We start from the raw sequence: 27427 nt of genomic DNA, 5'->3' as shown, positions 1-27427 counted from the left end.
AGAAATTTGGAAACTTGAAAATGTTTAGTAAAACTGACAATGTGTATACAACACTGTTGATCCAGTCTGGCTGGAATCCTAGGAAACCTTTGCACAGGCCAACGAAAAAAACCATGTTTCAGAAAGTTAATTACAGTGTTGTTTATAATAGTGAAAATCTGGAAAGGATTAAATGTTTACCAACAGATACTTATCCATTCCAGATAGGATATTTACATTTTCATGTAATACTCTCTGACAATTAAAAGGAATAAACTAACTTGATATATATGAAAATAAAGAGTGAAAATTTTGAGTGAAAAAAAATATGAAGAACAGGATGTCCAACCTATTACCAGTGAAATAAATTTGAAAACACACAAACCATATGATGCTCATGATTATCTGAGTGTAAAAGCATAAAAACATTGATTAGAGCGATACATGCTAAATTCATGAGAGAAGTTAAGTTGGAAAAAGGATTCCACATTGGAACTTAAGGTGAATACAGAAAGAACATCCACATCATCTGTGATATTTTAGTTCTTATATTTAAAAACTCTTTTGGGGAGCCTGGGTGGCTCAGTTGGTTAAGCATCAAACTTCGCCTGGGATCATGATCTCACAGTTCATGAGTTCAAGCCCCAGATCAGGCTCTCTGCTGTCAGCGTGGAGCCCAATTCAGATTCTCTGTCTTCTCTCTGCCCTTCTCCATCTCACTCTCTCTCCCAAAAATAATCAAAAATTTAAAACAACAACCCCACTATTAAAAACTCTGTTGAGGATGGGAAATTGGCTTTGCAGATTATTTGCCAGTCTCCATAAGCATGTGAACCAATTCCCTATAATAGATATTATATTTAACATACATATTAAACAATAACATATAGTATGATATATTATGTACATAAAATACAAAAAAGAACTTTTAAGGAAACATGAAAAAGTACTATTAGTTGTAAATTCTGGAGGGTAGGTACTTAGGGTTTTAAAAATGTAAACTATAGTTTTCTGTATATTTATTACTCAAACTTAAAAAACTAGATGGAAAAACATTCCATTGGGACATTTCAAAAATTGACTTAAAAAGAATGTAATTGTTAAATAGTCTAATAACCTAAAGATGATTCAAAACATCAGAGAACCATCCACTAATAAAAGCACTAAGCCCAGCCAATTTTATGGATGAGTTCTACCAAATGTTCCAGAAACAATGTCCTAACTCATCCTGTGAGGATAGGATAATCAAAACAGAGCTAGATTATTAGCATTCCAAATTCAGCAGGGTATTAAAAGAAAAATCATCTTGCCTGAGTGAGGTTTATAAAAAAGAGTGCCTTCATGATTTAACATCAGGAAGGTCAATTTTACAATTTGCTACAGTAAAAAAATTAAATAAGAAAAAAGCTTAAATGTTCAGTTGATGTAAAAAAAAAAAAAGAGGGGTAAAATTTAGTAACCATAACGTCTTTTTACAATTCTTTGCAAACAAGGAGCAGAAGAAAACTTTTAAATGTAGGGGGGAAGAAAACAAAAACACTCCCCTCAGTCAAAAACAATCGAGGATACCCTGCATCAACTGCGAATCCATAAAATGAAACAAATTCAAATACTCGAAATAAGAAAGCAAATATCAGCAGTTGCAGATTATATAACTGTTCACTTGGAAATTCCAAAAGCATTTACACAGACTGCTAGAAATAAGCACCGATTTGCCTCTCCGCCTCAGGCGCCCCGCCCCCTTTGCGGAGTTTGCGCACGCGCAATTTTGGCGCGCATGCGTGGGACGGAGAGAGGCAAGATGGCGGCGCCGGGTCTCCCGACGCCGCTGCACGGACACGTGGGCCGAGGCGCCTTTAGCAATGTGTACGAGCCAGCGGAGGATACGTTCCTGCTGCTAGATGCTCTCGAGGCGGCAGCGGCCGAGCTGATGGGGTGCGAGGAGGGCGAGGGTCCCCGCGGGAGAGGGCTCGGGCGTCCTGGAGAGGCGGGAGCGAAGGAGGGCCGAGGAAAGGAGCGACGCTGACTCCCCGGATAGGAGGCAGTGTCAGCCCATTTTGCGAACGCTGACACCAGAACGCTGTTACCGCGGATTTTCCTGTAGATAAACATAATGAACATGCCAGGGATCGGTCTACCTTTGCCAGTTATTGTTTGGGTCTCAGAAGCTCCATTGCTCCTTTCCATGCCAGGATGGATCTTTTCCATTCAGCTGTTAGTCTGAAGAACACAAAGACCCCGAGCGGAGCGAGATTGTAACACGTTCATAAACCAACATTGCTTATTAAGATTACATTTTTTAGTAAATGTTAAAAGCCGCGTGGCATTTAACTTAATACACAGAAGCACCGTGGAGCAATGGAAGGGCACAAAAATGAAATGAGATTGTGAGACACTGGCACCGGGAAGTATTTTCAAACCCATTTCAGAGGATTCTCTGTAGCAATTGCCAGTTAGCCACATGTGGCTACCGAATACTTGAACTGTGGCAAGTGCGACTGCAGAATTTAATTTTTCATTTTAATTGGTAGAAATTTAAATAGCTACATAGCTCGCAGCCTATAGAAATTTCCCTAGCACTTCATAAATATTAAAACTGGCTTGTTGAAGTGCCCCCATAAATTTTAAGTAACAGTAAAAAATACCTACATTGTAAATTTTTTAATGAAAGGCATTTGGGTAATTAGACTTATTTAAAGATCAAGAGTTGAAACTGGTTTTCTCAAGATAAAACTGCTGTCAGGCATTAAAGATACATATTGTGTTTATTTATCTGTCTTAAATCTGGTCAGATATAAAATGTCCCAACTCTTATTAAACTAGCTTTTCGTTGTAAACGATGGAACTTTTGGATTTACTGGAATACAGAATGGAATTGTCTTTTAGTCTCAGGAGATCCCAGGAAAATTTACAAGCACAAACTGCATTGCAGAGTATGCCGTGAAAGGAGCTGAATTTGTCATAAAAGTGGGATTACTTCTGGTCTTGGAATTCTAATTGTTTATGAAACCATGATAGTTATTTTCAAATAAAGGCCGCCTGGTAAGATTCGATAGACCTTCCTACAGAATAATAAAGGTTTGTCAGATAATGTGGACTGATTCCAAAAGTCAGAAGCAAGGGGCGCCTGGGTGGCTCAGTCGGTTAAGCCAAAAGTCAGAAGCAACTAGCGTTTGTTGCTGGATAGTTGTTTGAGGAGTCAGGTGCTGGAGACACTCCCTAAGTCCCACCAAACCCATTCCTGTGATGGAGATAATTGGTGCTTTTGATGCATATGTAAGATTATAGGCAGGGAAATAAATTTAATTGAAGGATAAAATATTATAACAATTTATTCTAAAGCATTTTAAAGATTATTGTTAATATTCTAAAACCAAATGCTCTGGTATTTTCCCAGTTCAGTGTGTAGCTGTACAAATATGGAATTTCTTTGCAATTCTAAATCTTTTAGTAGAAAGGGGGAACCTTTTTCCCCCCAGGATCTGCTGATCAACTTATGATAGAGAAAACCTCATTCATAAATAAATACTATAATAATACTAACCCTGTCATTTTGCAAAACCCTAAACCAGAAACTCCTTGTGGGAAGGGCCGATGTCTTTCACGTAAATATTTTCAATCCTCAGTTTTATCCCACAGTTTTTATGTAATGTTTTGTAGAAATTAATTGAAAGCCATCTATTTTATGAACTTAAATCACACATCCCAATTTTGAGTTAAACAGTACTAAATGGGCACAAAGCGGTTGTCAGGAATTAATGTTTATACATTTTTTAATTTCCATATATTTGCAGGCAACTGATGATGCTGGAGAAATATACATTAAATATACATTAAAAGTAGGATGAGAGTAAATTTCTGTAATGTGTATTTTAATCTTACTACACTAATAATTATTTTATTTTGCTTTTTTTTAGAGTGGAAATATGCCTTGAAGTAGGGTCAGGGTCTGGAGTGGTATCTGCATTTCTAGCCTCCATGATAGGCCCTCAGGCCTTGTACATGTAAGTGTAAGTGTATCAAATGTATCCACATCTTCCACTAAGAAATTCACTAGGGGTGTGACTACTTGAATGAAATCATTTTTGTTAGTAAGTACCATATATCTAAAAGGGTCTATTTAAGTATAGTAAGGACTCATTGTAAATTATTCTTCCCTAAAAATTATAACTGCATGTTCAAAACTGTTCCATCATACTATACAATTATTGAAGCCACAAAACAATTTTAGGTCTTTTCTAAATTTGAATTTTAGATAAACAGTCTGATTACCAGAAAAAATTTGGAAGTTACTTAAATTTTTAAAGAAAATTTGAGAATATGGAAAACATAAAGAAAAAAATAAAAATTACTTCCAAATTGTACCACAGATGGTCCAAATGTGTTTCCTTCCTTTTCCCCATTTTCTGTGGTTTTCATTTAATATTGTATCATGAATATTTTTCAAAAATTCCTTTTAAATTTAATTTTGGGGGAGGCACCTGAGTGGCTCAGTCAGTTGAATGTCCATCTCTTGATTTCCGCTCAAGTCCTGTTCTCACAGCCATGAGATCAAGCCCCAAGTCAGTTGAGCATGGAGCCTGCTTGGGATTCTCTCTGACCCTCCCCTGCTCACTTGCAGGCTCGCGCTCTCTCTGTCTCTCTCTCTCACACACACACACACTCAAAATAAATAAACATTTAAAAAATATTTTAAAATTTTCATTTTTGGTGGCTGCATAGTATTCATTGGATTCATAATTTATTTTTTAAAATTGTCTATCTTGATGTTTTATTTATTTATTAAAGTTTATTTTGGGAGAGAGAAAGAACGGGAGAGGCAGAGAGAGAGAGAGAGAGAGAGAGAGAGAGAGAGAATTCAAGCAGGATCCACACTCCCAGCACCGACAGAGCCCCACACAGGGCGTGAACTCACGAACTATGAGATCATGACCTGAACCGATTTCAAGAATCAGACACTTAACCAGCTGAGCCACCCAGGCGCCCCTGGATGCATAATTCACTAAATTCCTTCAGCTGTGTATTTTTCTACTCTTGCACATGTACGTCAATATAACAGTCTTTTTCATTAATATGATAAGTCTTTGTTATTTTAATTCACAGTTATTAAATCATTTTAATTTTTTCTAAATCTTTTTGTAAAAGCTGTGGAACGTTTAAAACTTTTTCACTAATAGCTAACCCTCAGGGATGTAGATACAGTTTTCTTTCTTTTCTATTGACAGGTGCACAGATATCAACCCCACGGCGGCAGCTTGTACCCTGGAGACAGCACGCTGTAACCAAGTCCACATCCAGCCAGTGGTTACAGACTTGGTGAGCTGCTAATCCTTGCCCAGTAATAGTTCATTTCCTTTACAAATAAGGTTAAGACGATTTAGGTCAAGGAAACCTGAGTAATAATTAACTTTTAATCCACTAAATAGTATACTCCCCTCATTTGCAAAGTAAATTCCTGATTGATGCAATTCATCTTGTCCGTTCAAGTGGAATTTCTTCTGGCTTGTATGTGTCAGTCGTCTTTTGGTCAGAAGTGACAGGGAATCCAGTTCAGGCTGGCTTAAGGAAAAAGGGTGGGTGGCTTCAGATACAGCTGGCTCCAGGAACTCACATGCTGTTACCGGCATCTTTTTCTTAGATCTGAGCTTCTCTCTGTATTGGTTCTATTCCTAGGTAGTCTTTAATTTCATAGTAACAGAATACTTGCGTGTCTGTATCTTATTCCTCAGCAAACACCTTCCTTACCACCCCCACCCCCCATGGTAAGAAACTCTTTCTATTCAGTTAGTCTAACAAAAGCCCCAGAATGAGTATTGCTTGTTTCAGCCTGGGTCATATGCCATTTCTCAGTCTCCCACCGCGGCCAAGGGGGATGGAGAGATGGAGATGCTGGTTCAGGCGCCGGGATTCACGTGGGATCGCTGAGGTGGTGGTGCCCTCTAAAATGTTAACTTGTTTCTTTAATGTGTCCATAAGTAGTAGTAAATATATTTTGATATAATAATAAAACTTTAGAGATACAAGAAATTCAGAAGATTTTTTTTTTTAACAGAGGTAGAAACTGAAGTGAGGTTCATTTTTTAAAGTCACATAACTTAATAACGAGATAAATCCAGAATTTAAATCCAGATCTTGGGAATCTATGTCTAGGTGTCTCACGGCTGTTTCAGGACATGGCTTGTGGTAGTGCCAGAGTGAGCTCTTTCAGTGGTTCCAGGTGACCTTGACACTGAGAGCTGACGTCTGGCAAAGAAAGAAGAGGTGAGCATGAGCGTAGGTGTCATGATCAATTTACAAAACTCTATATTTGCTTCTATTCAGAACACTAGGCATAGATTATCACAATGAAAGCATTGTTTTAGGTAACTAAGTTTACCTGTTTACAAAGTACTACTTTCATTTTGTTCCTTTTTTTAGTTTTAGAAGGAATATTTTCTTAAATACATCAGATGCCTTTTCTTATATTCCTACAACAAACTAAACATAACTTTACCTGTTACTGATTCAGAGCCATTAATACGAACATTAGTTATTATTCTGTGCTGTGATAAAGAAGCTTATTCGGGTGTTTCAGCCTTTACACTGAGCAGCTATAGCCTGCAGCGAATTTGAGTTTTTAATCTCCTTTCCTCCTCGCCTTTTCTTTTTACCTGCTCTATGTTGTCTTATTTTACTGCTACCTGTTAGTGGTATTTCCTCTCTCTTCGTATGCTCTGTGCTAGAATACCAAACAAGTGATTTAGTTGGGCTTGTATTTAAACTAAGAGTTCAGGGGCTCTGAATATGTATCTCTCATATGAAGAAAGTATGTTTTGCTATATGGATTTAAAAGTTCTTGTCAGGGGCCTTTTTTGCTTACCTTTCCAGTTCTTGGATCTAAAACTCTGAGACCCCACGAAAGCTGAAGATGGATGCCTGTGATTAGACTTTATATCAGTGACTTTCTTACTTAAGTCCATTTTCTCTTAAACTACATCATTCTCCATGTTTTAATGTCAGTTTTTTCCTTTATTTAAAATCTGGCACTGCAGTGATTTTAAGTATGTGGTCCCTCAGGGCCATTATAAACCATTACAAAGCAAATTCTATTCTAGTTTCTGTACTCAGTGTTTCTGGGAAATTACTTTCTGGACCTCTTTTTTCAATGTGAGAAACACAGTTTCTTGATGGAATTGAAAGTAAAGCTTTTGGTTATCTCAGATGTGTTTCCTCACTCTCCAGCGTTACTCCCTCCTAAAAGATTTACAAAATGCCAAACAACTAATGTTTTCCATGTCTCTTCCACTCTTTTCAGTCCTTTCTTCGATCTCTAATTGTTCCAGCCAATACATTTATGAGTTATTAGAGAAGTAGAAAGTAAATATATATGGATCTATATGTACATACTTATATATGTACATCTTCTGATTTTTTTGTCATTTCATAAAACATTTCCCTCAATTATAGGAAACATTTAATGTTTACAGCAATAGCCTTAAAGTATGTGTATATCTACGTAGAACACAGGAGCACTTGCTTCCTTATTGAATCTACTAAGAGTAAACCCAGAGTGTAAACAGATTAACTGTTGAAAAACAGAGGCTTTCTGATTTTATGTTCATTCTGATAAATAATGTGATTTCCTACTTATAGGTAAATGCATGTAATCTTTATATGCATCAGTGAAAATGTAAAAATATTTATCTGTATCTCTGTACACAGTATTGGCCCTCTAACACATTTTCTCTAAAAACATGGGAGGAGAGTATTTTTAAAGGTATACTTATTTATCTAATTATATACTTATTTACCTATTTTAATTCTGAGTCCAGCTTAAAATTCTGACTATTGGACATTTAGGTCAAAGGCTTGCTACCAAGATTGAAGGGAAAAGTTGATCTTCTGGTGTTTAATCCGCCCTATGTGGTGACTCCACCTGAAGAGGTAAGACATGTAACAAAAGATGATTAGTAATGTTTTCAGCTATTTTCTTTGTAAAATCAAATGAACTTCATTATGACAGTCGTCAACTGCTCTGATACTTCTCACAGTCGTCAGTAATTGAGGATGTCGGTGGACGTTGGGAAGGAATCTAAAACTAATGAAATACAGTGACCCATGCTCACCCCTAAAATTCCCATTGAAATTGGGGCATGTGCTTAAATTTGCATGTGTGTGTCCTTTATCATGAATGGCAAATTTGCAAAAAGCATTTTTTTAATCATCCTTAAATTCATATAATTCTGAAAGTCTCAGTTTTCTTCCTTTCACAGGTGGTGGGGGGAGGATTCTTATTTCAGGTAGGGAAAATAAATCATCTTGAAATACATGATTTGGAAAATCTTCAATAATGAAGAGGTAAATCAGCCATTTCCCAATTTAAAGAGAGAATGGTCAAGGCAGACTGAGTTTAGTAATGAAGTAAAGCTTGCTTAAGTAAATCATGGTGTACAAATTTCTGGCAAGACTGAATGAAGAGGAGATTCTGGAAACCTGGGGACACAAATGGGCTTCCTCTCTCCCACATTCCCACCACTAAGCTCCGTACTTGCTTCTTCTGAGCGTTACAGCTGCTGGGACGTATAGATGGTTGAGTGAAGACACCACCTTGGGCTGTTCTGCAGTCTCAACAGAGAGAGCGCTAGGGTCACAGTTGCGGTGAGCTGAGCTGTTAGCTGGAGAGCAGAACCACAGTGCAGCACAACGAAGGGCTGCGGGGGCTTAAAAACATGCTTCACAAAATAAGACATCAGGAAGGGAATTAAAAGATAATACACACTCTGCAAAGACCTGAATCCCTGTTCCAGAAACCAGATGAAAGATTTCAGTGCACAGAGCATGAAGATAAAGAAAAGGAAATCATGAAGGTAAAAGATAAGAGACTTAGAGGTTAGGTCCGGGAGATATAATATAAAAATAATAGTTAAGAGTCTGTGTGTATAAAAATTTATGGCTATACTTAATAGTATATCTAGAAGCCTGAGGTTAGGACCCTCTGGCATGTGGTGTGAGCTATGAAGGAGCAGGAACATGCCCAGCAGGGCTCAGGTAGCGGGCCAGCAGCACACCGCCAAACAGGACTCCCTGTAAAGATGGAAACCCTCCCTCTGTGGCCTTAATGTGCCCGGTGCCTGGAGACCTTCCTGGAGAGGCATGTCCAGTGCCAGCACGTTAACCTGGCCGAGCATCCCTGGGGAGGTGTATGAACAGGGGCTAGCACGGAGAGATCCTAGTCCATTCTGGAAGAGAAGGCCAGAGACAGGCTCACCATGCACTCTCTCCACAGACACTACCTGATGAAATGTCCAGGGAACGGGCTCCACCAGAATAAGGGGGTAAACCAAGGAAGAGGAACACATGAGCCCCAGAAAAAGAGGGAATTCTAGGAATGCCAGGAAGGGGAAATCTCTAGGAGGAAAGCCTTGATAGAAAAGAAGAACTGATAAATTTCCTAATGTGATTAACTTTGTGGAAATTGTATTGACAAGTTGATTATAGATATGGGAATAATTTAAATTAGATACAAAAAAATGAGCAAATGAACACTTTGGATGCCCATCAGTAGCTACATTAAGATATGCTACTTTTCCATTATAAAGTTGTAGGTAACCATTAAAAGAGCACATTAGAACCATACCTGATCACAGGAAGCACTCACCATAAGGTATTGTTGACTGAGAAAAGCAAAATACAGTGCAAGAAGGTAGAATATAATCCTATCTTTGTAAAACATGGATGAAAAAGAAAAACGTGTGTGTATATAAGATGAGGGAGGAGCAGACCAACAAAACAGTGAAAGAGGAAAGTGCTATTCCTCTTAAGGCAGGGATATGAGCATATTTCCCTTCTTATAAAATAATATATGTATATAGTTCCATGTATAAAGAAATTTATTTTAATGGAGAAACATCCCATTTTATATGAATAAAAGCAGTAGGCATGACTTATACAATTAATTTAAACTATAGATATAGAAAGAAAATAATTGTTAGGGTTAAAATATTTTTTGAATGGCTTCTTCAAATTATTCTTTAGTTTTGAAAACAATATACAGTGATAAGAATCTAGAGATTTTTAATATTGTATGAACTCTCATGGGCTTTGCTTCTACAATAGAATTAGATTGCTATAGGAAAAAAAGTGATTTGGTGAGCCTTTATATATTAAATGGGTTTCTTAAAAAGGGTCTATACAATTCATACTTTAATCTAGAAAAGAGCCAGATGCAGTGGGACATTATGTTAGTGGGACATCTAACATGTAGTTAGTGGGACATAACTTTCTGCAAAGTAGATATTTTATAATATAGGATCTGTCTTTTATTGTCTTCCTGATTGTACTATGTTAAGTGTAAGAATCACCTATGTCTGTCAATGTAAGCAGTGCAGAAACAGCAATAGCTATTACTAAGCACTTGATGTGTGCAGGGCCCTGTTTTCAAACTCTACAGATATTCCTAAAAATTGAAAAACATAATTTATATAATTTTTATAATCTTACTGTTGGAACTATTGTTTTTCTGATTTTATAGATAAGGGAGGAAACTAATTCACAAAAATTACAAATTTACAGAAGGTCACATGGCTAGGAAGTGGTGGGGCCGGGATTCAACTTTACTGCCTCCCCGACCGCAGTAAGATACGAAGTATACACAGCACTTGTTTGGTAAATGTTACTTGTCCAAAAGATTCTGTTCATGATTCTACAGGTAACTTGAATAGACACAAAAGTCTTTTTTAATGGTCACAGGTGGGAAGTCACGGAGTAGAGGCTGCCTGGGCGGGAGGCAGAAACGGTCGAGAAGTCATGGACAGGTTCTTCCCGCTGGCTCCAGATCTTCTGTCACCAAGAGGATTATTCTATTTAGTTACCATTAAAGAAAATAATCCAGGTAATTCAGACCAGTTTATCTTTTAACCACTGACTCTGCTGAAACCAGAAGTTAATCTTATTAAAGACTGTAATTTATAAAGTAACCTGAAAAACTATCAATATAATCACTGACAACACCTCATACAAACATAACATTCATCTTAAAAGAAGGGAGAGATTTTTAGGACATAGTTTTTTCTGGTTTTAGAAAGTACTTTTTTTAAAGGGGGGCAATCCCCCCCCATTTAATTAACTAATATTCAGACACAAAATCTGTAATTTCTTCTCATAACGCCTCACCCTGAATATTTTGAGTGTTCTCTGCGCGTTGTGATCTTCATGCCCTTGACTGTGCTCGGTACCGTTGAGTTCCTGTGAAGTTCCATCAGGAAGGCCGGCTCACAGTGTGGGTGTGGAGAGCTTGGTCAGATGGCTTTGTAACTAGAATGACCTGAATCTTTCTTCCCTTTCTGTGTGATCACCCAAGTGTGATTTTTCTCTTTACCTTATATTCTCAGCCCTTCAAACCACATCATGATGACTGAGTTGTGTTTCAGTTTGTTTGTAGCTCCATTTTCTTAACTCAGTCTTTTTAGTATTATTTATGAAAGGGAAGGTGTTGCTTCTTTCAATATGCCTGAAAGAGATAAGCTCCTTCCTTCCACTGTGTGCTGTCACTATACATTTGCCCAACTTCACTGACTTTTTTCATCCTAGAGGAATCATGCGGGGCCAAGATTAGACCAAGCAACTGAACAAATCCCTTGCTGTAATGACAGGTGTAGTTAATGCTTCTGTCGAGTCCATAGCTACCACTGCAGAGCAAGGCCATTCAGTCTGATTAAGACCCTCATGATACCTTGAAAATACAAAGTGCTCCCATCTGACTCAAGTTCGTTTTAATAGAAGTTTACTTAGAATACATTGTTTTCGCAGATGAGTAGAATTTGTAAATCCTCTGTCTTTATCATCTTACTAAACTGTTTAGTGATCATACCCTCTTCACCAGACAATTTTAATTGGATTTTACCTTTTGTTTTATTTTTATTTTAGAAGAAATTTTGAAAACAATGACAACCAAGGGTCTACAAGGGACTGTTGCACTTTCCAGGCAAGCAGGCCGAGAAGCCCTCTCAGTCCTGAAGTTCTCCAGGTCCTAACGTGCAGTGTGTTGTCCTGAATGTGCGTGTGTTGATAATACAGATGGTGTTGACTGTATATATGAATATATGGAGAGAGAAGCTGAATGTGTTCAGCATATTTTGAAACTGAAGTCATTTCTTGGTTAACAAGTATAAAATTGTCAGGTTGTATAGAAAAAGGTAGAAGGGTGTAGCATTCCCTTTTACCTGGGAATCAAGTCTATGGAAATTTTTGCATAAGTGCAAGTAAATACGTATATAATATATATTATTTGTATTTTATATATAAAACCTGAATATGAGTGACTTGTCCAGCCGCTAAACATGAGTTAGGTCTGTGTACACTGAACCTGAAGGTGTTCATAATGTACCATTGAGTGAAAGAAAGCAAATTACAAAACAGTATTATCCTCTATGTATAATTTTGAAAAACCAACAGAGAGGGCATGTCCATGTGTACATATAAGTCAGGCTCACGGGGAGCCTGGGAGGCTCATCGGGTGAGCATCTAATTCTTGATTTTGGCTCAGGTCATGATCCCAGCATCATGGGATTGAGTCCCATGTTGAGTTCGGTGGAGTGTGGAGCCTGCTTGAGATTCTCTCTCTCTCCCTCTACCCCCTTCCCTCGCTCTCGCTCTCTCTCTCTCTCTCTCTCTCTCTCTCTCAAAAAAAAAAAAAAAAGAAAGAAATTAGTCTCGGAAGATAAGTGGCAGGAGGAAACACAGGGACTTTCACTCTTTTATGGGTTATTTGCGCAACCCCAATTACTTGTATGATTTTAAGAAGGTTTCCATTATTAAAACATTTTTTTAATTTACTTTCACTTGCTCATTGTCTCCATTCTATTTCTGTTATTTAGACTTTTTCCAGCCTCCATGTTTCTCACCAGTCAGACTTCTCCTTCCTTTTATCCTTTTATGATATACTTCTGTTTTCTTCTTGCATAAATATTGCAAGCTGCTATACATTTTTTCTTAGGACAAGGAGAGTTGTATATAAAGAAACTCACAACTCTTAGGTTAATCACATTTTTTAAAGCTAACATGCATCTTTTAGGAGATGTCAAATTACTTTTTCTAAGTTCAGGAACTTCTTCCCTAACTTCTATGCCATTTAAAAAATATTTATCAAAATCAATGAATAGGACTGTGTAGGACCTGAGTGAGCAGAATCTAGATTTATTTTTAATTCAGCTACGTTCAGTGCCACCTGGGGAAGCTTTTTAAGATTATAAATTCCTAAACCCTACCACAGACCCCTGGGACCCTCTGCTGAGCAGACCTAAAACCTGTCTTCTCAAATGGGCTTCCCGGTGTTCCTTGCGGTCGCCCTCCAAATGCTAGAACTGTTGTTTTAAATGGCATTCTTGTTTAATCCTCAGGACAACCCCAGAAGGAGTGAAATTGCCTCTGATGTTCTGAAAGGTTAGATCCCTTGCTCAGAGCAGCACAGTAGTGAAGGGCCAGGCCAGTGTGATGGCACTCAGACCCAGGTCTGACCCCCAGACGCTTTCTTTCCATGTGCTCGTGCTGCTTTCAGCAGTGAAGATGCCAAAATTAGTAGTTACTTAAATCTAACATCCAAAAATCTATTCCCCTTCCCAGAAATAGTGCCATCTGAAGTCTTATAATCCGTCCTTTCCAAAGAAGGAAAAAAAAAATGTTAAAAAAAAAAAGTTTAGAACTTTATTTTGAGCTTTTAGCTATAATTTTGGGGAATGGGGTCTTAAATATTTTCAGATAATGTTTGAAACACTTTAAAATTAGCATAAAGGACTTCTGTCAGCTTAGATTAAAAACATAGAAGTAACTTCTAAAACGTCCAAAACTTCACATGCGTAGCTGTCATGGCATATTTTGTGTCTCCCCAAAATTCATATGTTGACATCCTAGCCCCCCAGTACCTCAGAATGCGACTGTGTTTGGAAACGGGGCCTTGAGGTGATGAAGGTTAAATGAGGCCGTGAGGATGGGCCCTGCTCCAGTCTGGCTGGGATCCTTGCAAGAAGAGGGGATGGGTCATGGAGACGTGGGGGAGGGGTTCTTGCACACAGAAGAAAACCCCACGAGTCGCAGTGAGAAGGCAGCCTGTCTGCAAGCTGAGGAAAAAGACTGCGGAAGAAACCCAGCCTGCCCGCACCTTGCTCTTGGACTTCCAGGCTCCAGAACGGTGAGAAAATATATTTCCGTGTTGAAGCCATCCAGTCTGTGGCATTTTGTCATAGTGGCCCTAGGAGACTAATAGAATTACTAAAGACAGGGAAATACCTGCATTTCTACAAACAAGAGAAAACAATACTAGTGTGAAAAGTGGATGCTGTGTCCTGGTGGTCAGTTAGGAAGTGCAGCTCTGAGCCTTCAGGAAAGCTGCAAATCCAGTCCTTCGTGTTAAAAACAGCTGTTAAATACAGGAAAAATGAGGACCTGTGAAACCACGTCATGTGGCCCAAGGGAAGCAGCAAAAAAAAAACAAAAAAACAAAAAAAACAACTTAGTACCTTGAATGAAAAGAAAATGGTACTTAGAATGAAAAGAAAAATAGTAATAATCTATGAGAAATCAGACCCTGGGCCTGTGCTACCCTCTGTTTCAGGTTTTAATTCGTATCTGTTTGAGGCAGCAGTATTAACATGAGAAAACCAACATTCAAATCATCTAAACCGGTTATCACGAAGACGCTGCAATCAATGAGAACAGAAAAAAAAACCAACAGAGTTGGACACCTAAGGAATATAAACAGTGGAATTGTTACGTTCAGATTGTGGAATGTTTGACGTATTTAAAGAATTAACATAATCAAAGGAAAGCTCACAAGAAGAAAATTGTTTGGAAGGAACAAATTTAAGTCGACTTTTAAAAATGAGAAATAGAAACCTTGGAAGTGTGTTAGCATTAATTTGTACTTACCAAAAATACACAGTGTATTTTAAAGCATAAGGGTTTTAATATTCCATTCCAAAATTTAGTTGTTCTTTATTTTTTCTTTGTCCCTCATACAGGGGAGAAAAAGGAATACAAATTGAGACAGGACTGAAAAAAGAAAAATTAGGACAGGACTGAAAGACTCAGGAAAAGATTAAGAAAAACATAGCCATGGTAGGAACCCTTAGGACTAAATGTATATCATTCTGTTTCTAATTGATTCATACATGCACTAAAATTACTTTGCATATCAAATAATACAATACATACCGATGTCTTTTCTTTTTATGTAAACTTTGTATTGAGGTGGAACATCGCTCATGGCCTGTATATGTCATGAGTGTTCAGTTTGATGGATTTTTATAAAGTCAGCATCCATTTATACTGCACCCAAACAAGAAGTAGAACATTACCAGCCTTCCAGAAACACCAGATTTCCTTCCCAGTCATCACCTCCCACTCACCAAGGGAACCCATTGCCTGGCTTTTTGTGGCAGTTTATTTCTGCAGAGCTGATGACTGTAACTTTAGTGGTGTTGGTGTTTAAACAACACAAATTTACTGTCTCCCAGTATCACTGGGTCAGGAGCGTGGGTATTGTGATGTGGATTCACTTAGAATCTCCCCAGGCTTCAGTAAAGGCGTTGGTCATGGCTGTGATCTCATCTGGGACTCAAGGTCCCGTTTCAGGTGGTGGTAGGACTAACATTGCTGTTCTCTGGCTGTCAGCTAGAGAGAATTCTCACCTTCTACATGCTTCTCTTGGATCTTTGTACGTCAATCACCTCCACAGTTCCGGCTTCGGCTCAGGGCATGATCTCGTGGTTCGTGAGTTTGAGCCCCGCATTGGGCTCTGTGCTGACAGCTCAGAGCCTACAGCCTGCTTCGGATTCTGTGGCTCCCTCTCCCTCTGCCCCTCCCCTGCTCACATGCTATCTCTCTCTCTCTCTCTCTCTCTCTCTCTCTCTCTCTCTCTCTCTCTCTCTCTCACTCTCACTCTCACTCTCACTCTCTCTCTGTCTCTCTCAAAAATAAAAAATAAACAAACAAAAAGGCTTTAATCAAAGGGAAGGTAGGACTCCCTCTCTGGCAGGGGCTGGAAACGTTTCCGGCTACGATACTGGAACACCGCCACGCCAGCTGGCTTGTATACTGGGCGGGGCTGCTTTGGCCTACAGTGGCAGAGCTGAGTAGTTAGAGCACAGACCGCAGAGACCATATGGCCCACAAACCACAAAATATTTACTACTCGTCCCTTTAATATATTTGCCAACACTGCTACAAAGGAAACTATAATTCGAGTAACAACAGATTTCTTAAACCGCAACAAAGAAGGCCAAAAGCTAGTAGAATAATAAAGCCAGTGGGACAACATCCTCGAGTGTTGGGAACAACAGTCCATCTATTGTGTTCCAACAAAACCTGCATACATGAAGGTTTAGTTTTGTTGTCGCTGTTTCTGCTTTTAGAGTGAGTGCAGACACAACCAGGGGAGAGGGACCAAGGAGAGAGAGAATCTCAAGCAGGCTCTGCACTATCAGCCCAGAGCCCAATGGGAGGCTCCATCCCAGGACCCTGGGATCATGACCTGAGCCAGAACCAAGAGTCAGGCACTTAACTGACTGAGCCACCCAGGTGCCCCACAAATGAAAAGGTTTTAAAAGTAAAATTTAAAAATGACAGAGTTTACCAACAGGAGGTCTATAATAAACTTTTTAAAAGATTTCAGGAAAAAGGAAAAACATCCCCAAAGTCTCAAATGAAAGAATTACTGATGGCAAATAAAATGGAAAATATGTATATAAATGCAAACAAGTATTATATAAAATACTAATAATTATGGTGTGGTTTATGTGGTTAAAAATAATAACTAAAATACTGAACAGTTATGTATAAATTAGGGCATTTGTTAAGGGTGAAAGTGTTCTAAGTCCTCTTTGTATTATTGTTCTGAGGGTAAAGATATGACTTAACTTTGATATGCGTGTGTGTGGATAATAGCCCTAAGATACCCATGCTCTAATCCCCAGAACCCTGGGAATGTGACTTTATATGGCAAAAGGAACTTCATATCACAGATGTGATTAAGGATTTTGAGATGGAGAGATTATCCTAGACTATCCAGATGGGCCCTGGGTAAAATCTCAAGTGTCTTATAAAAGACAGGAAAAGGGAGACTTTAAATCAAAAGAGGAGAGAGGGTATTATGATCATGCTGCTGACTCTCAAGAAAGAGCAAGGGACTACAAGCCGAGGAACGCAAGGAATGAGCTCTAGACACTAAAAAAGACAAGAAAATGATTCTCCCCAAGAGCCTGCAAAGGGAATGAGACTCTGCTGACACCTCAGACCAGAGAAACCCATTTCAGACTTGCGGCCTCCAGAACTGTGAGAGAGTAAATATCTGTTGTTCTAAACCACCGAAGTTGTACTTTATTACAGCAGCCCTGGGAATCCACTACAGTATGGTCAGAGTTCAAGGGCAACTGTGAAAATAGTAGAAACAGGAGAGGTAAACAGCAATTTAGAAAACAAAAAGCCTCCATTAAAAAAAATAGAAAAGGGGGTAAGTCCACAGGTAAAGTGAGAGGGGCGGGGCACGCCTATCTGGCTCAGGCATTAGAGCATCCAACCCTTGATCTCAGGGTTGTGAGTTGCAGCCCCATCTTGGGTGTAGAGATTACTTGAAAATAAAAACTTTAAGAAAAAAAAAAGGTAAAGTGATATAATTTAGAATGCCTCCATTATCTAAACAATGGAATTAAACTATGTAAATAGAAGACAAATATCATGATTGATATTTATTTATTTATATGATTGATTTTGTTTACCTATAATAGTGATTATAAAAGACTTACCTGAAGTGTAAGTACATTTTAGGACTGCAGATAAAGAGATGGAGGGAGATACATTGGACGACTCCGCAAGGTGAGACAGCTACATTAGTAGTTGACTGTACTCGGTTGAATAGTGCCTCCCCCCATTCATGTCCAATGAGAACCTATCAGTGTGACCTTATTTGGGAAGAGGGTCTCAGCAGATGTAATCGAGTTAAGAGGACACCATCCTGGGTTAGAGAGGGCCCTAAGTCCAACATGACTGGTGTCCCTGTAAGAAGAGGGAGATTTGGATGTGGACACGCAGCTGTGGAAAATGCCACATGAAGATGAGAGGGAAATCAGCAGTGACGAGTCCTCAAACCAAGTGGTGCCAAGGATCACCAGAAACCAGCGGAAGCTTCCTGGGGCACCTACGGGGTTGAGTCGGTTGAGAGTCCAATTCTTGATTTTGGCTCAGGTCGGGATCTCATGGTGCATGAGACTGAGCATGGAATTATGCTCTACACTGACAGCGTGGAACCTGTGTGGGATTCTCTCACTCCCTCTCTCTCTCTGCCCCTCCCCCACTCATGTGCCCTCTCTATCTCCTCTCTTTCTCTCAAGATAAATAAATAAATGTTAAAAATAAAAAAGAAAGGATTCTTCCCTAGAGCCTTCACAGAGAGCATGGCCCTGTGGACACCTTGACTTGAGTTTTCTAGCCTCAGGCATCTGAGAGAATAGGTTTCTGTGGCTTCAAAGCACCTACTTTGTGCTGCTTTGTTACTGCTGCTCTGGACCCTGCTTCAGATTCTCTGTCTCCCTCTGTCTCTGCCCCTTCCCCCTTGTGCTCTGTCTGCTCTCAAAAATGAGTAGACATTTAAAATTCTTTTAAATAAATAAGTGATATAAAACTTCATACAGTTGGAAAATTTAAAACCTGCTCGTGAATAATTCATAAGCCAAACAATAAGTAGTAATGGGCATTTAAAAAATTACTGAATGATAAGAAAATTTTAGTATCAGAATTTAGAGAATGCAGTGGAAGTAAAACTGAGAAGGAAATTTACAGCCTTAAGTGCTTATTAAGAAAAAATTGTTTAATGTTCATTTATTTTTGAGAGAGAGAGAGAGGAGAAATAAAGTGTGAGGGGGAGGGGGGCAAACACAGAATCTGAAGCAGGTTCCAGGCTCCTTGCTGTCAGCATGGAGCCCGACACCGGGCTTAAACCTACAAACCATGAGATCATGACCTGAGCTGAAGTCAGATGCTTAACCACCTGAGCCACCCAGGCGCCCCATTAAGTGCTTATTAAAAAACAAAGAAAGAAAAGCTCAGAATTAATATACTAAGTATCAACTTTTATAAGTTAGAATAAGTTCAGGTAGAAAATGGGGGCTATAATAAAGATAAGTGCAAAAATCAATTTTAAGAGACAATAAATGTCAAAGGGTGAAATTTGATAAAATGAAAATCTTTTTATATGGATACCAAGAAAATGAGATGATTTTATGAACACTTTGATGCTAGAATTATTTCTTCTATTATTTATTTTTTTAAAGAGACAGAATGTGAGCAGGGGAGGAGCAGAGAAAGAGGGAGACAAAGAATTGGAAGCAGGCTCCAGGCTCTGAGCTGTCAGCACAGAGCCCAACACAAGGCTCAAACTCACGAACTAGTGAGATCATGACCTGGGCCGAAGTCGGATGCTTAACTGACTGAGCCACCCCAGGCCAGTAATTTTTAAATGGAGATGAGATGGATAACATCCTAGAGCAGTGGTTACCAAACTTCAGCACTCACCTGGAGTCACCTGGGGGGCTTGTTAACCCCCAAGGTTGCTGTTAAAACACCCTTGGGGCTCCTTATTCAGCAGGATACATTTAAATAATTGTCTCCAAAGATAGCAGGTCGTAAACCCTGGAACCTGTAAATTAGTACCTAGATGGCAAAGGGTGAATATTACTTTACAAGACAAATGATTAAAGGATCTTGAGATGGGGATTCTGGATTATCTGGCCCTGCATGCAGTCACAAGTATCATATAAGAAGAAGAGGAAGATATGAGGAGAAGGTTCTGTGACCAAGGAAGCAGAGACCAGAATGCCCGGAACGCCAGCGGCCACCTTGTCTGGAAGAGGTGAGAACGGACCCTCCCCTAAGGCCTCTGGAGGAAGCCTTAGGCCATGTTGTCACCTTGACTTTGGCTCATATTTGAAACCGATTTCAGGCTCCTGGACTCCCGAACTATGAGGGAATATACGTCAATTGAGGGAAGCCACCACATTCGTCATAATTTGTTACAGCAGCCACAAGAACCTGACATACCAAATGATGCTGATGCTACTGGTCTTGGAGGAAATCTAATGAGAACTAATAAGCCTGAATAATTATAGGCTTATTATGAACTCCCCTTCAAAAAAGTTTAAAAGTTCAGGCACAGATGGTTTTACGGCGAGTTTTCCAAAATTTTCAGAAAAAACATGATTTTAGTTTTACACAATTTCTTCTAGAGAATTGAGAAAGAGAGCCTGCAATCACAAGGGTAAGCTAACGCTGTAGCAATCTCCAAATCTGTATGGCTTAATAAGATAAAAGGGATTGTTTGCTCGGGTCACAGTCCAGAACGGTCGTGGGGAGGAGAATGACAGCCTATTCCAGGCACCTGTGACACCACCGTCTCCAGCGTGAACTTCCAAGGATGGAGGATGACCCACGGGAGGTTCTTACGGGCTGGTTTTATAAGTGACTTCCCTCACTTCCTCCTTAATGACACTGGCCCGCATGCTGACATATGACCCCAACCTCACTGCCAAGGGCTGCAGAATTAAGTTAGCCATCTCAGGAGGGAGAGGAGATGGAAGGGTACGGTGGAGCAAGTAGCTAGCAGCTGTTGCTCTCTGGGGAGAATGGTCATGCATTGGTCTCTGTGACTCAGTTCTGCCTTGTCAGCGCCTTTCCTTGGCTTCATCTGACATAGGTGTTGCCTGGTACCACTGCCACATACAGCACATAACCTCTAAGTCACATGAAAAAGGAAAAGAGAATGGAGGATGACCCATAAGGAGATGTTTATGGGCCAGTTCTGGATGTAGCATGCATCACTTCTGTTCACATTCCAATGGTTAGAACATCTTTGAGGCTGGGAAGTCTTCGCCATTGGCTTCCTGCCCAACGAAGGGCTATTCTAAGGCTCCTTCAAGAATCACAGGGTTGTTCATGCGTGCGTGTATGTGTGTGTGTGTGTGTGTGTGTGTGTGTGTGTGTGTGTGTGTGTTTCAGGGGAAAGGAGGGGGAGAGGAAGGGGGTGGGGACACTGGGTTTCTTTGACAATAGATTTCCTCAAACACTTAGTAGGTTTCTGTTCATTTGCTGACAGTCCCATGTACCAATCATGACTTGCAACTTATTTGTTCCTAGGCATAGTTCTTAAACCTGCTTTGTAGCTTAACTTTACACCTGTGTCTTTCTCTCAGTTAAGTGGTGGAAACTGGATGGGAAGATTAGCACTCTTGATCCAGTCTTAATAAGACTGTGTTATTACTTATATTTAAGACCTAGAGGCTTTTCAATCATTCAATAACTTGCATTTTTAGACTCCCTGTGACTTTCCATTATTTCCTATAAACCAGTATGTTTTCTCCTGTAACACTGCCAATTGTAGTCAGTAACCGTCCATATACACTATGGTCACAGTTTACCAACCTCTTCTCTTAAAGCTCAGCTAGTACTTAAATGTTGTCGATCACAGTTTTACCCATTATTTTGCCAAAGTATAAGATAGGTTACCGTCTATTCAGGTTGTTATCGTTTTTTCACCTTTCCTTAACCCCTGACTAACCCAATATGACGTATCTTAGGATTTTATCAAAATAGCAGTTGACTTCAATGTATCAAATTCTTTATTAGTGACATACAATACAAGTTTTCTTATTGCTTGTTCATGTCATAGTGTACTGTGTGTGTCTAGGGGGGGGAAGAGTGCTCTGCTCCGCTCAGTCATTCAGAGACTCCAGGTTCTTTGTACCAGCATCACATTCGGCTGTTAAGTAAACATGGCTAGGCAAAGAAGAGAACGGTGGATCATGCCCGGGAGATTCCTATGAACCAGGCCTGGAAACAGCATAACTCACTTCACATTCCGCTGGCCAGTTTTCAGTCATATATTACCAATATCGTACGCCTAAGGAGATGATTCTTTTCCCAACTAATTATATGAAGCAAGAATAACCTTAATAACAAAACCAGATAAGGATCATATAAAAAAATGGAAATTATAGGTCTGTCACATCAGTGTTGAGGAAAAAAATAATAAAACTTCAACAAACTGAGTCTAGCAGTATATATAAAACAGATGATACACCATGACCAAGTGGAGTTTATCCCAGGAGTGTAAGCATGGTTTAATAAAAAAATCTATAAGTTCCGCTTATCATTCTAATAGATTAGAGGTCCCCCCCCAACACACACATTATCACCTCAACAGACGTGGAAAAACAGTTTTAAAATTTAATACTCTTAGGAAACTAGAATGAGTAAGAACTTCCTTAACCTGATAAGACCTGTATACCAGAGATTATGACAAATATTCTTAAGGAGAAACTCTGATGGAAACATCTCCGTTAAAAATCAAGAACAAGACAAAGATGCCACCTATCACCACTCCTACCCAACATTGCCACTGGAAGTTCTGGCCAGCAAAATAAGAAAAATAAATGAAAAAGGATAGAAAACGTTGAACAAAAATTGAGATTATTAGCAGATGATATGATCACTTACCAAGAAAACCCCAAAGAAGCTACAGATAAAATGCTAGCAATAATAAAGAGCTGGCGCCTGGGTGGCTCAGTTGGTTGAGTGTTCAACTTCAGGTCAAGTCTTGATTGCACAGTTCGTGAGTTCAAGCCCCTCATCAAGCTCTGTGCTCACAGCGAGCCTGCTTCAGATTCTGTGTCTCTGTCTCTTTACCCCTTTCCCACTCATGCTCTGTCCCTCTCTCTCTCTCTCAAAAATAAACATAATAGGGGCACCTGGGTGGCTCAGTTGGTTAAGCCTCCAACTTCGGCTCAGGTCATGATCTCACATTCGTGGGTTTGAGCCCCGCGTCAGGCTCTGTGCTGACAGTTCAGAGCCTGGAGCCTGCTTCTGATTCTGTGTCTCCCTCTTTCTCTGACCCTCCCCAGCTCACACTCTGTGTGTGTCTCTCTCTCAAAAATAAATAAACATTAAAAAATTAAAAAAAATAAACATAATAAAGAGCTTAGGAAAGTGTTTGCCTATAAGACCAATACTCGAAACTCATTTGTATTTCTGTGCACTAGTTCCCCAAAAGAAGGAAATTAATAAAACCATTTACAATGGAAAAAACAATTAGTCACTGTGAAGTGGATCTAATATGCACAAGGCTAGCATGCATACATTTTAAAAATGTGACTAAAAGACATTTTAAGGACTTAAATAAATGGAGAGTTACTCAAAGATGTTCAAAAATAGGGAGACTCAAGGGTCACCTGGGTGGCTCAAGTGGTTAAGCATCCAACTTAGATTTCAGCTCAGGTCAGGATTTTGTGGTTCATGAGTTTGATCCCTACATCAGGCTCTGCACTGTCAGTGCACAGTCTGCTTGGGATTCTCTCCCTGTCTCTGCCTCTCCCCTGCCCATGCTCACTCTCTCTGAGAGAGAGAGAGAGAGAGAGAGAGAGAGAGAGAGAGAGAGAGAGAGAAATTGAATTGCAAGCAGGCTCTATGCTGTCAATGCAGAGTTCCATGCAGGGTTCAAACCCATGAAGCCATGAGATCATGACCTGAGCCAAAACCAAGAGTCAGACGCTTAACCAACCCAGCCCCCCAGGTGCCCTGGCCCTATTCTATTGAAGGTATGTGCGAGTCATCATAAGTATGCTCAAGCAGAGGACCCAAGGTGTAGTGACTGGCACAATCATACAGCGCCGTGTAGAATGGGGCTACAAATACAGGAATACAGGACTAGGAGTAGAGGAGACCCCTCAGGTATGGTTCCTCAACTATACCAAGTGCAGCAACTCTTCCTCTGTAGATCAGTGCAACTAAAGAGACCAACTGTCTGCCTCCCCCACACCCAGCGTTTAGTGCTGGACCAAGCACACAGTAAGCGCTGTGGGTATTACTGGTCAAAGGGAGAGAAAATAGGAGACACAACAGTGTCACTGGTCCAGAGCAGGGCCAGGCATATGTTGGAATGTCCTTGATTTGGATTCAGTCCTACTGTGGGCCCATACATGACTCTCCATGGCTCCTGGTCCACCCACCTAAGCACTTGGTTTGTCCTCTGATTTGTTTTCTTTGTCATTAACGGTAGCAAGTGACTGCATCTGAGTAGTTTTCTCAGGCTCGTTCCTGCTTTATGGGTGTTTAGAGGTCCAAAACCTCTTTTCATTGTTCGTATGTTCTTCTGTCCTTTTCAGTCCAAACAATTTCCACTCAACTACTCCTCTTTAAAATGTTAAGGTCTTTCAACCATGTTTTGGGGATTAGCTCCTTTGGTATATAACACACACAGAAATCTTTTCAAGATAACTTCACTACGTTGGCTTGTGCTGCAATGTCTTAAAGTTAATGTCCTCAAGCTTCCTAGAGGCCCTGTTATCTGAGTCTATGAGGCACGTCTGTAAAATCTTTAGAGGCCTTCATTCTGACTGACCAAGCTCTGAGGCACCACCTTTGATCTTTCTGACATCTTAGAAAAGAATATTATAGTAATACCTTTAGCTTCAGGCCCTGGTCTCCTGAGCATACCTGAATTTGAATTTTCCTTGAGATGGTGAAGTGGAAACAACTTAAGTTGAGTTTTTACCCTCATCCTCAGACATCTTTACATCCCAACCAGATTGACCTAACTCACTGGCATAGGCAGTGGAATTGGCCAGAAAGCCTCACGCTTTAAGTGAAGAGTGAGATATAGATGACCCCTCTCCGTGGTCACCCGGAAGGCTTGCTTGTTTCTATCCTGCAGCACTCGGCTGCTGTGGGTAACCGTAGGGATGCTTCTGCAAACACGCGGTCACAATGCTCTGGGAGTGAACGACCACATGAAGGCCCATCGGCCCCAGTGAGCCAGCACTAGTGGAGGTTCTGCAGGGAAAACCGAAGGACGCTGCACTGTCGAGAAATGTAAAGGATTGAAGCTTTTGCCATACTCACCAGGTGACTAGTTAGCCTGACAGTTGCACTGTTGGCAGAAGAAAGCTTCTGGGTCAGAGACAAAGGAACTGTACTGCTCAGCACAGCAGTCAGTATGAGCTTTGGCGTATTTTTATCAGTTTCTCTTCGCCCCAGAGTCCTATGGGAGCAACATGGATGGACCCAGACAAAAACCTGCACACAGTGGGGTTGAATTCTAGGAGAGAAACTTTGAATTTAGGGAATCCTAAATTTTCATTATGGGCATTAGACATGCCTTCCCTTTGCTGTGGAGAGGCACCATGTTTCTCTAGAGCTCTTTCCTCTAGAAGTGTCTTCTCTTTGCTCTGGAGACACTGTTCCAATCTTCCAAGGATGTTCACTATACACATATTCTTGAAAATATAATCTAGAGCAAAGGGAAGTTTGTGCCTTGCATGCAAAACATGAAGAAATACAAGAGATCAATGAAGAATTCCCTTCCAGGGGCCCCTGGATGGCTCAGTCAGTTAAGCATAAAACGTCAGCTCAGGTTATCATCTCGCAATTCGTGAGTTCTAGCCCTGCATCAGGCTCTGTGCATCTCCAACCAAGTCGGCGGAAAGAGACTAAGGACTGGAGCAGTGGCTGTTCATGACTCATGAGACACGGCAGTATCGTCGTTTTGTGGCAAGAGACCTGGACACACGGTCTTCTGGCACAGAGGCCATTTCCCATGCGTGACCCTGCCACAATAGGGTAATGGTCGGGATTGTGGTAGAAGGACAGGTTCAGTCCATTCATCCAGACAGAGGACTCCACAACCAGGTCTTCTACAAGCAGCTAGTTCAAATGGGTGAAGAATAGGGAAATTAAACTGTTTACCATTTCCAGAATTCAGGACATACTAGTGAGACTCCTGCTGCTTGGCAGCTCTACCAGAGCCTTTGTTCAGGGTGCGAGTCATGTTCAGTGGATCTACTTTAAGGGTTAGCACATCACAGCTCACAAGCCAAATCTGGCCCACCACGTGTTTTTGTAAATAAAGTTTTATTGGCCCACAGCCATGCTCATTCACTTGCCTTTGTGATACCCTTGCAGAGTTGAATTTAGGCCTGTAAAGCCTAAAATATTTACTCTCTGGCCTTTTACAGAAAGTTTGCCTAACCACGTACTTGGTACTCAGGAAGTAGAGCAATGCTTCTTGACCCTTGCTGTACACTATACTTGCCTGAATATATTTCAAAATGTACTGATGCCAGCGGTGCTGTCATAGACCACTAATCAGTGCCCCGGGGAATGGGAACTGACAGTATCTGTTCAAAATTCTCCATATGACTCTAATGTGCAGCCAGGGTTGGTAACCACATGAATAAAGGCTTTGGGAAGGGGTGCCCACATCCTTCACAGGTGCAGTGATGGCTGTAGAGGTCTGGGCAGCTCCACTGTCTTAGAGTAAAATAATAGGGGACACTTTACACTGTCAAGGACCGGGCTGGCCCTGCACTGGCCCCAAGGATACATACATTGGATCCAAGAAGAGAGCCTGAACCAACGGCCATTAAATCCCTTGCTTTCATGCTGAGGATCCCACCACAGTAACTGACATAGGAATCAGAGAATTTGACAGTTGGTGCCAGTCTCTATTCTCAGGAGGGAGGCATAGCCTGTGCTGATGGGCTAAGTGAATCCTTGAACATCTGGTGGACCGATTCTATTTCAGGTGCAAGTAATCATTAGTGAAGTGTGCCACAGCCAGGAGTGCTGGTGATAAAGAATCCAAAAGGGATGATGTAGACTTCTGAGAAATGCTCATAAAAGGCAATCACAGCTCCTGTCTTACTATCTTGGATCACTCTCTCTGCAGGAATCCAGATACCACGTTTGTGAGGACACTAGAAGGGTCCATGGAGACATCCACACAGTGAGGGAGCAGTGTCCTGCCCACAGCCATGTCAGTGAATCATTTGGAAGAGGATCCTTGAACCCCAGTCAAGCCTCCACATGAGGACTTCAGGCACAGCCACATCCTGACCTCAATTTCATGAGTCCCAATTCAGAACCACCCAGAAAAGCCATCCTCAAATTCCTGACCTACAAAAACGGTTAGACCATACATGTGTCTTGCATGTGTGTTGTCTTAAACTGTTTGAAGGCACCTGGGTGGCTCAGTTGGTTGAGCGTCTGACTTTGGCTCAGGTCATGATCTTGCAGTTGGTGAGTTTGAGCCCCAATTGGGCTCTGTGCTGACAGCTCAGAGCCTGGAGCCTGTTTTATAGTCTGTCTCCCTCTCTCTCTCTGCCCCTTCCCCACTCACGCTCTCTCTCTCTCTCTCAAAAATAAACAAACATTTTTTAAAAATTTTTTTAAGAAATAAATAAAACATTAAAAAAATTAAACTATGTTTTAGGGTGATTTGTGACACGGTAATGGATAATAAAACCATCAAAACAAACAGGTTTCAGGTTGAGCTTTTTAAATTAATTTGTAACCTGCACAATGTTGTCAGATGTTGAATCTTCAACAGAATGAATTTCCAGAAAGTTCTAAAATTTTGAACCAATTTTGGCACTAA

At 40.4% G+C, this 27427-nt stretch overlaps 1 protein-coding gene and 1 long non-coding RNA gene across 4 annotated transcripts; one reads left to right on the top strand and one right to left on the bottom strand.

Moving 5' to 3' along the window:
* Positions 1-1768: 1768 nt before the first annotated feature.
* N6AMT1 (N-6 adenine-specific DNA methyltransferase 1) lies at positions 1769-27077 on the top strand. 3 transcript variants are annotated; one of them, XM_029939093.1, is made up of 7 exons: positions 1769-1914; positions 3897-3983; positions 5205-5295; positions 7819-7902; positions 10708-10849; positions 11884-11983; positions 26720-27077. In XM_029939093.1, exons 1-7 carry the CDS (start codon positions 1781-1783, stop codon positions 26778-26780), a joined length of 699 nt encoding a protein of 232 aa, XP_029794953.1. In that variant the 5' UTR covers positions 1769-1780; the 3' UTR covers positions 26781-27077. The 3 variants fall into 3 exon arrangements, with proteins under 3 accessions (XP_029794953.1, XP_029794955.1, XP_029794954.1); XM_029939095.1 differs by having other exon boundaries at positions 11884-12012; XM_029939094.1 differs by lacking the exon at positions 26720-27077 and having other exon boundaries at positions 11884-12098.
* LOC115291580 lies at positions 6044-8626 on the bottom strand. The gene is made up of 3 exons (XR_003908540.1): positions 8507-8626; positions 7770-7894; positions 6044-6222 (listed from the first exon to the last, which is right to left on the bottom strand). It is a non-coding gene; the product is annotated as an uncharacterized LOC115291580 (long non-coding RNA).
* Positions 27078-27427: the final 350 nt, after the last annotated feature.

The sequence above is a fragment of the Suricata suricatta genome, chromosome 5 (assembly GCF_006229205.1).
Source record: "Suricata suricatta isolate VVHF042 chromosome 5, meerkat_22Aug2017_6uvM2_HiC, whole genome shotgun sequence".
NCBI classification, from domain to species: domain Eukaryota; kingdom Metazoa; phylum Chordata; class Mammalia; order Carnivora; family Herpestidae; genus Suricata; species Suricata suricatta.
This window is presented reverse-complemented; position numbering and strand designations above follow the sequence as displayed.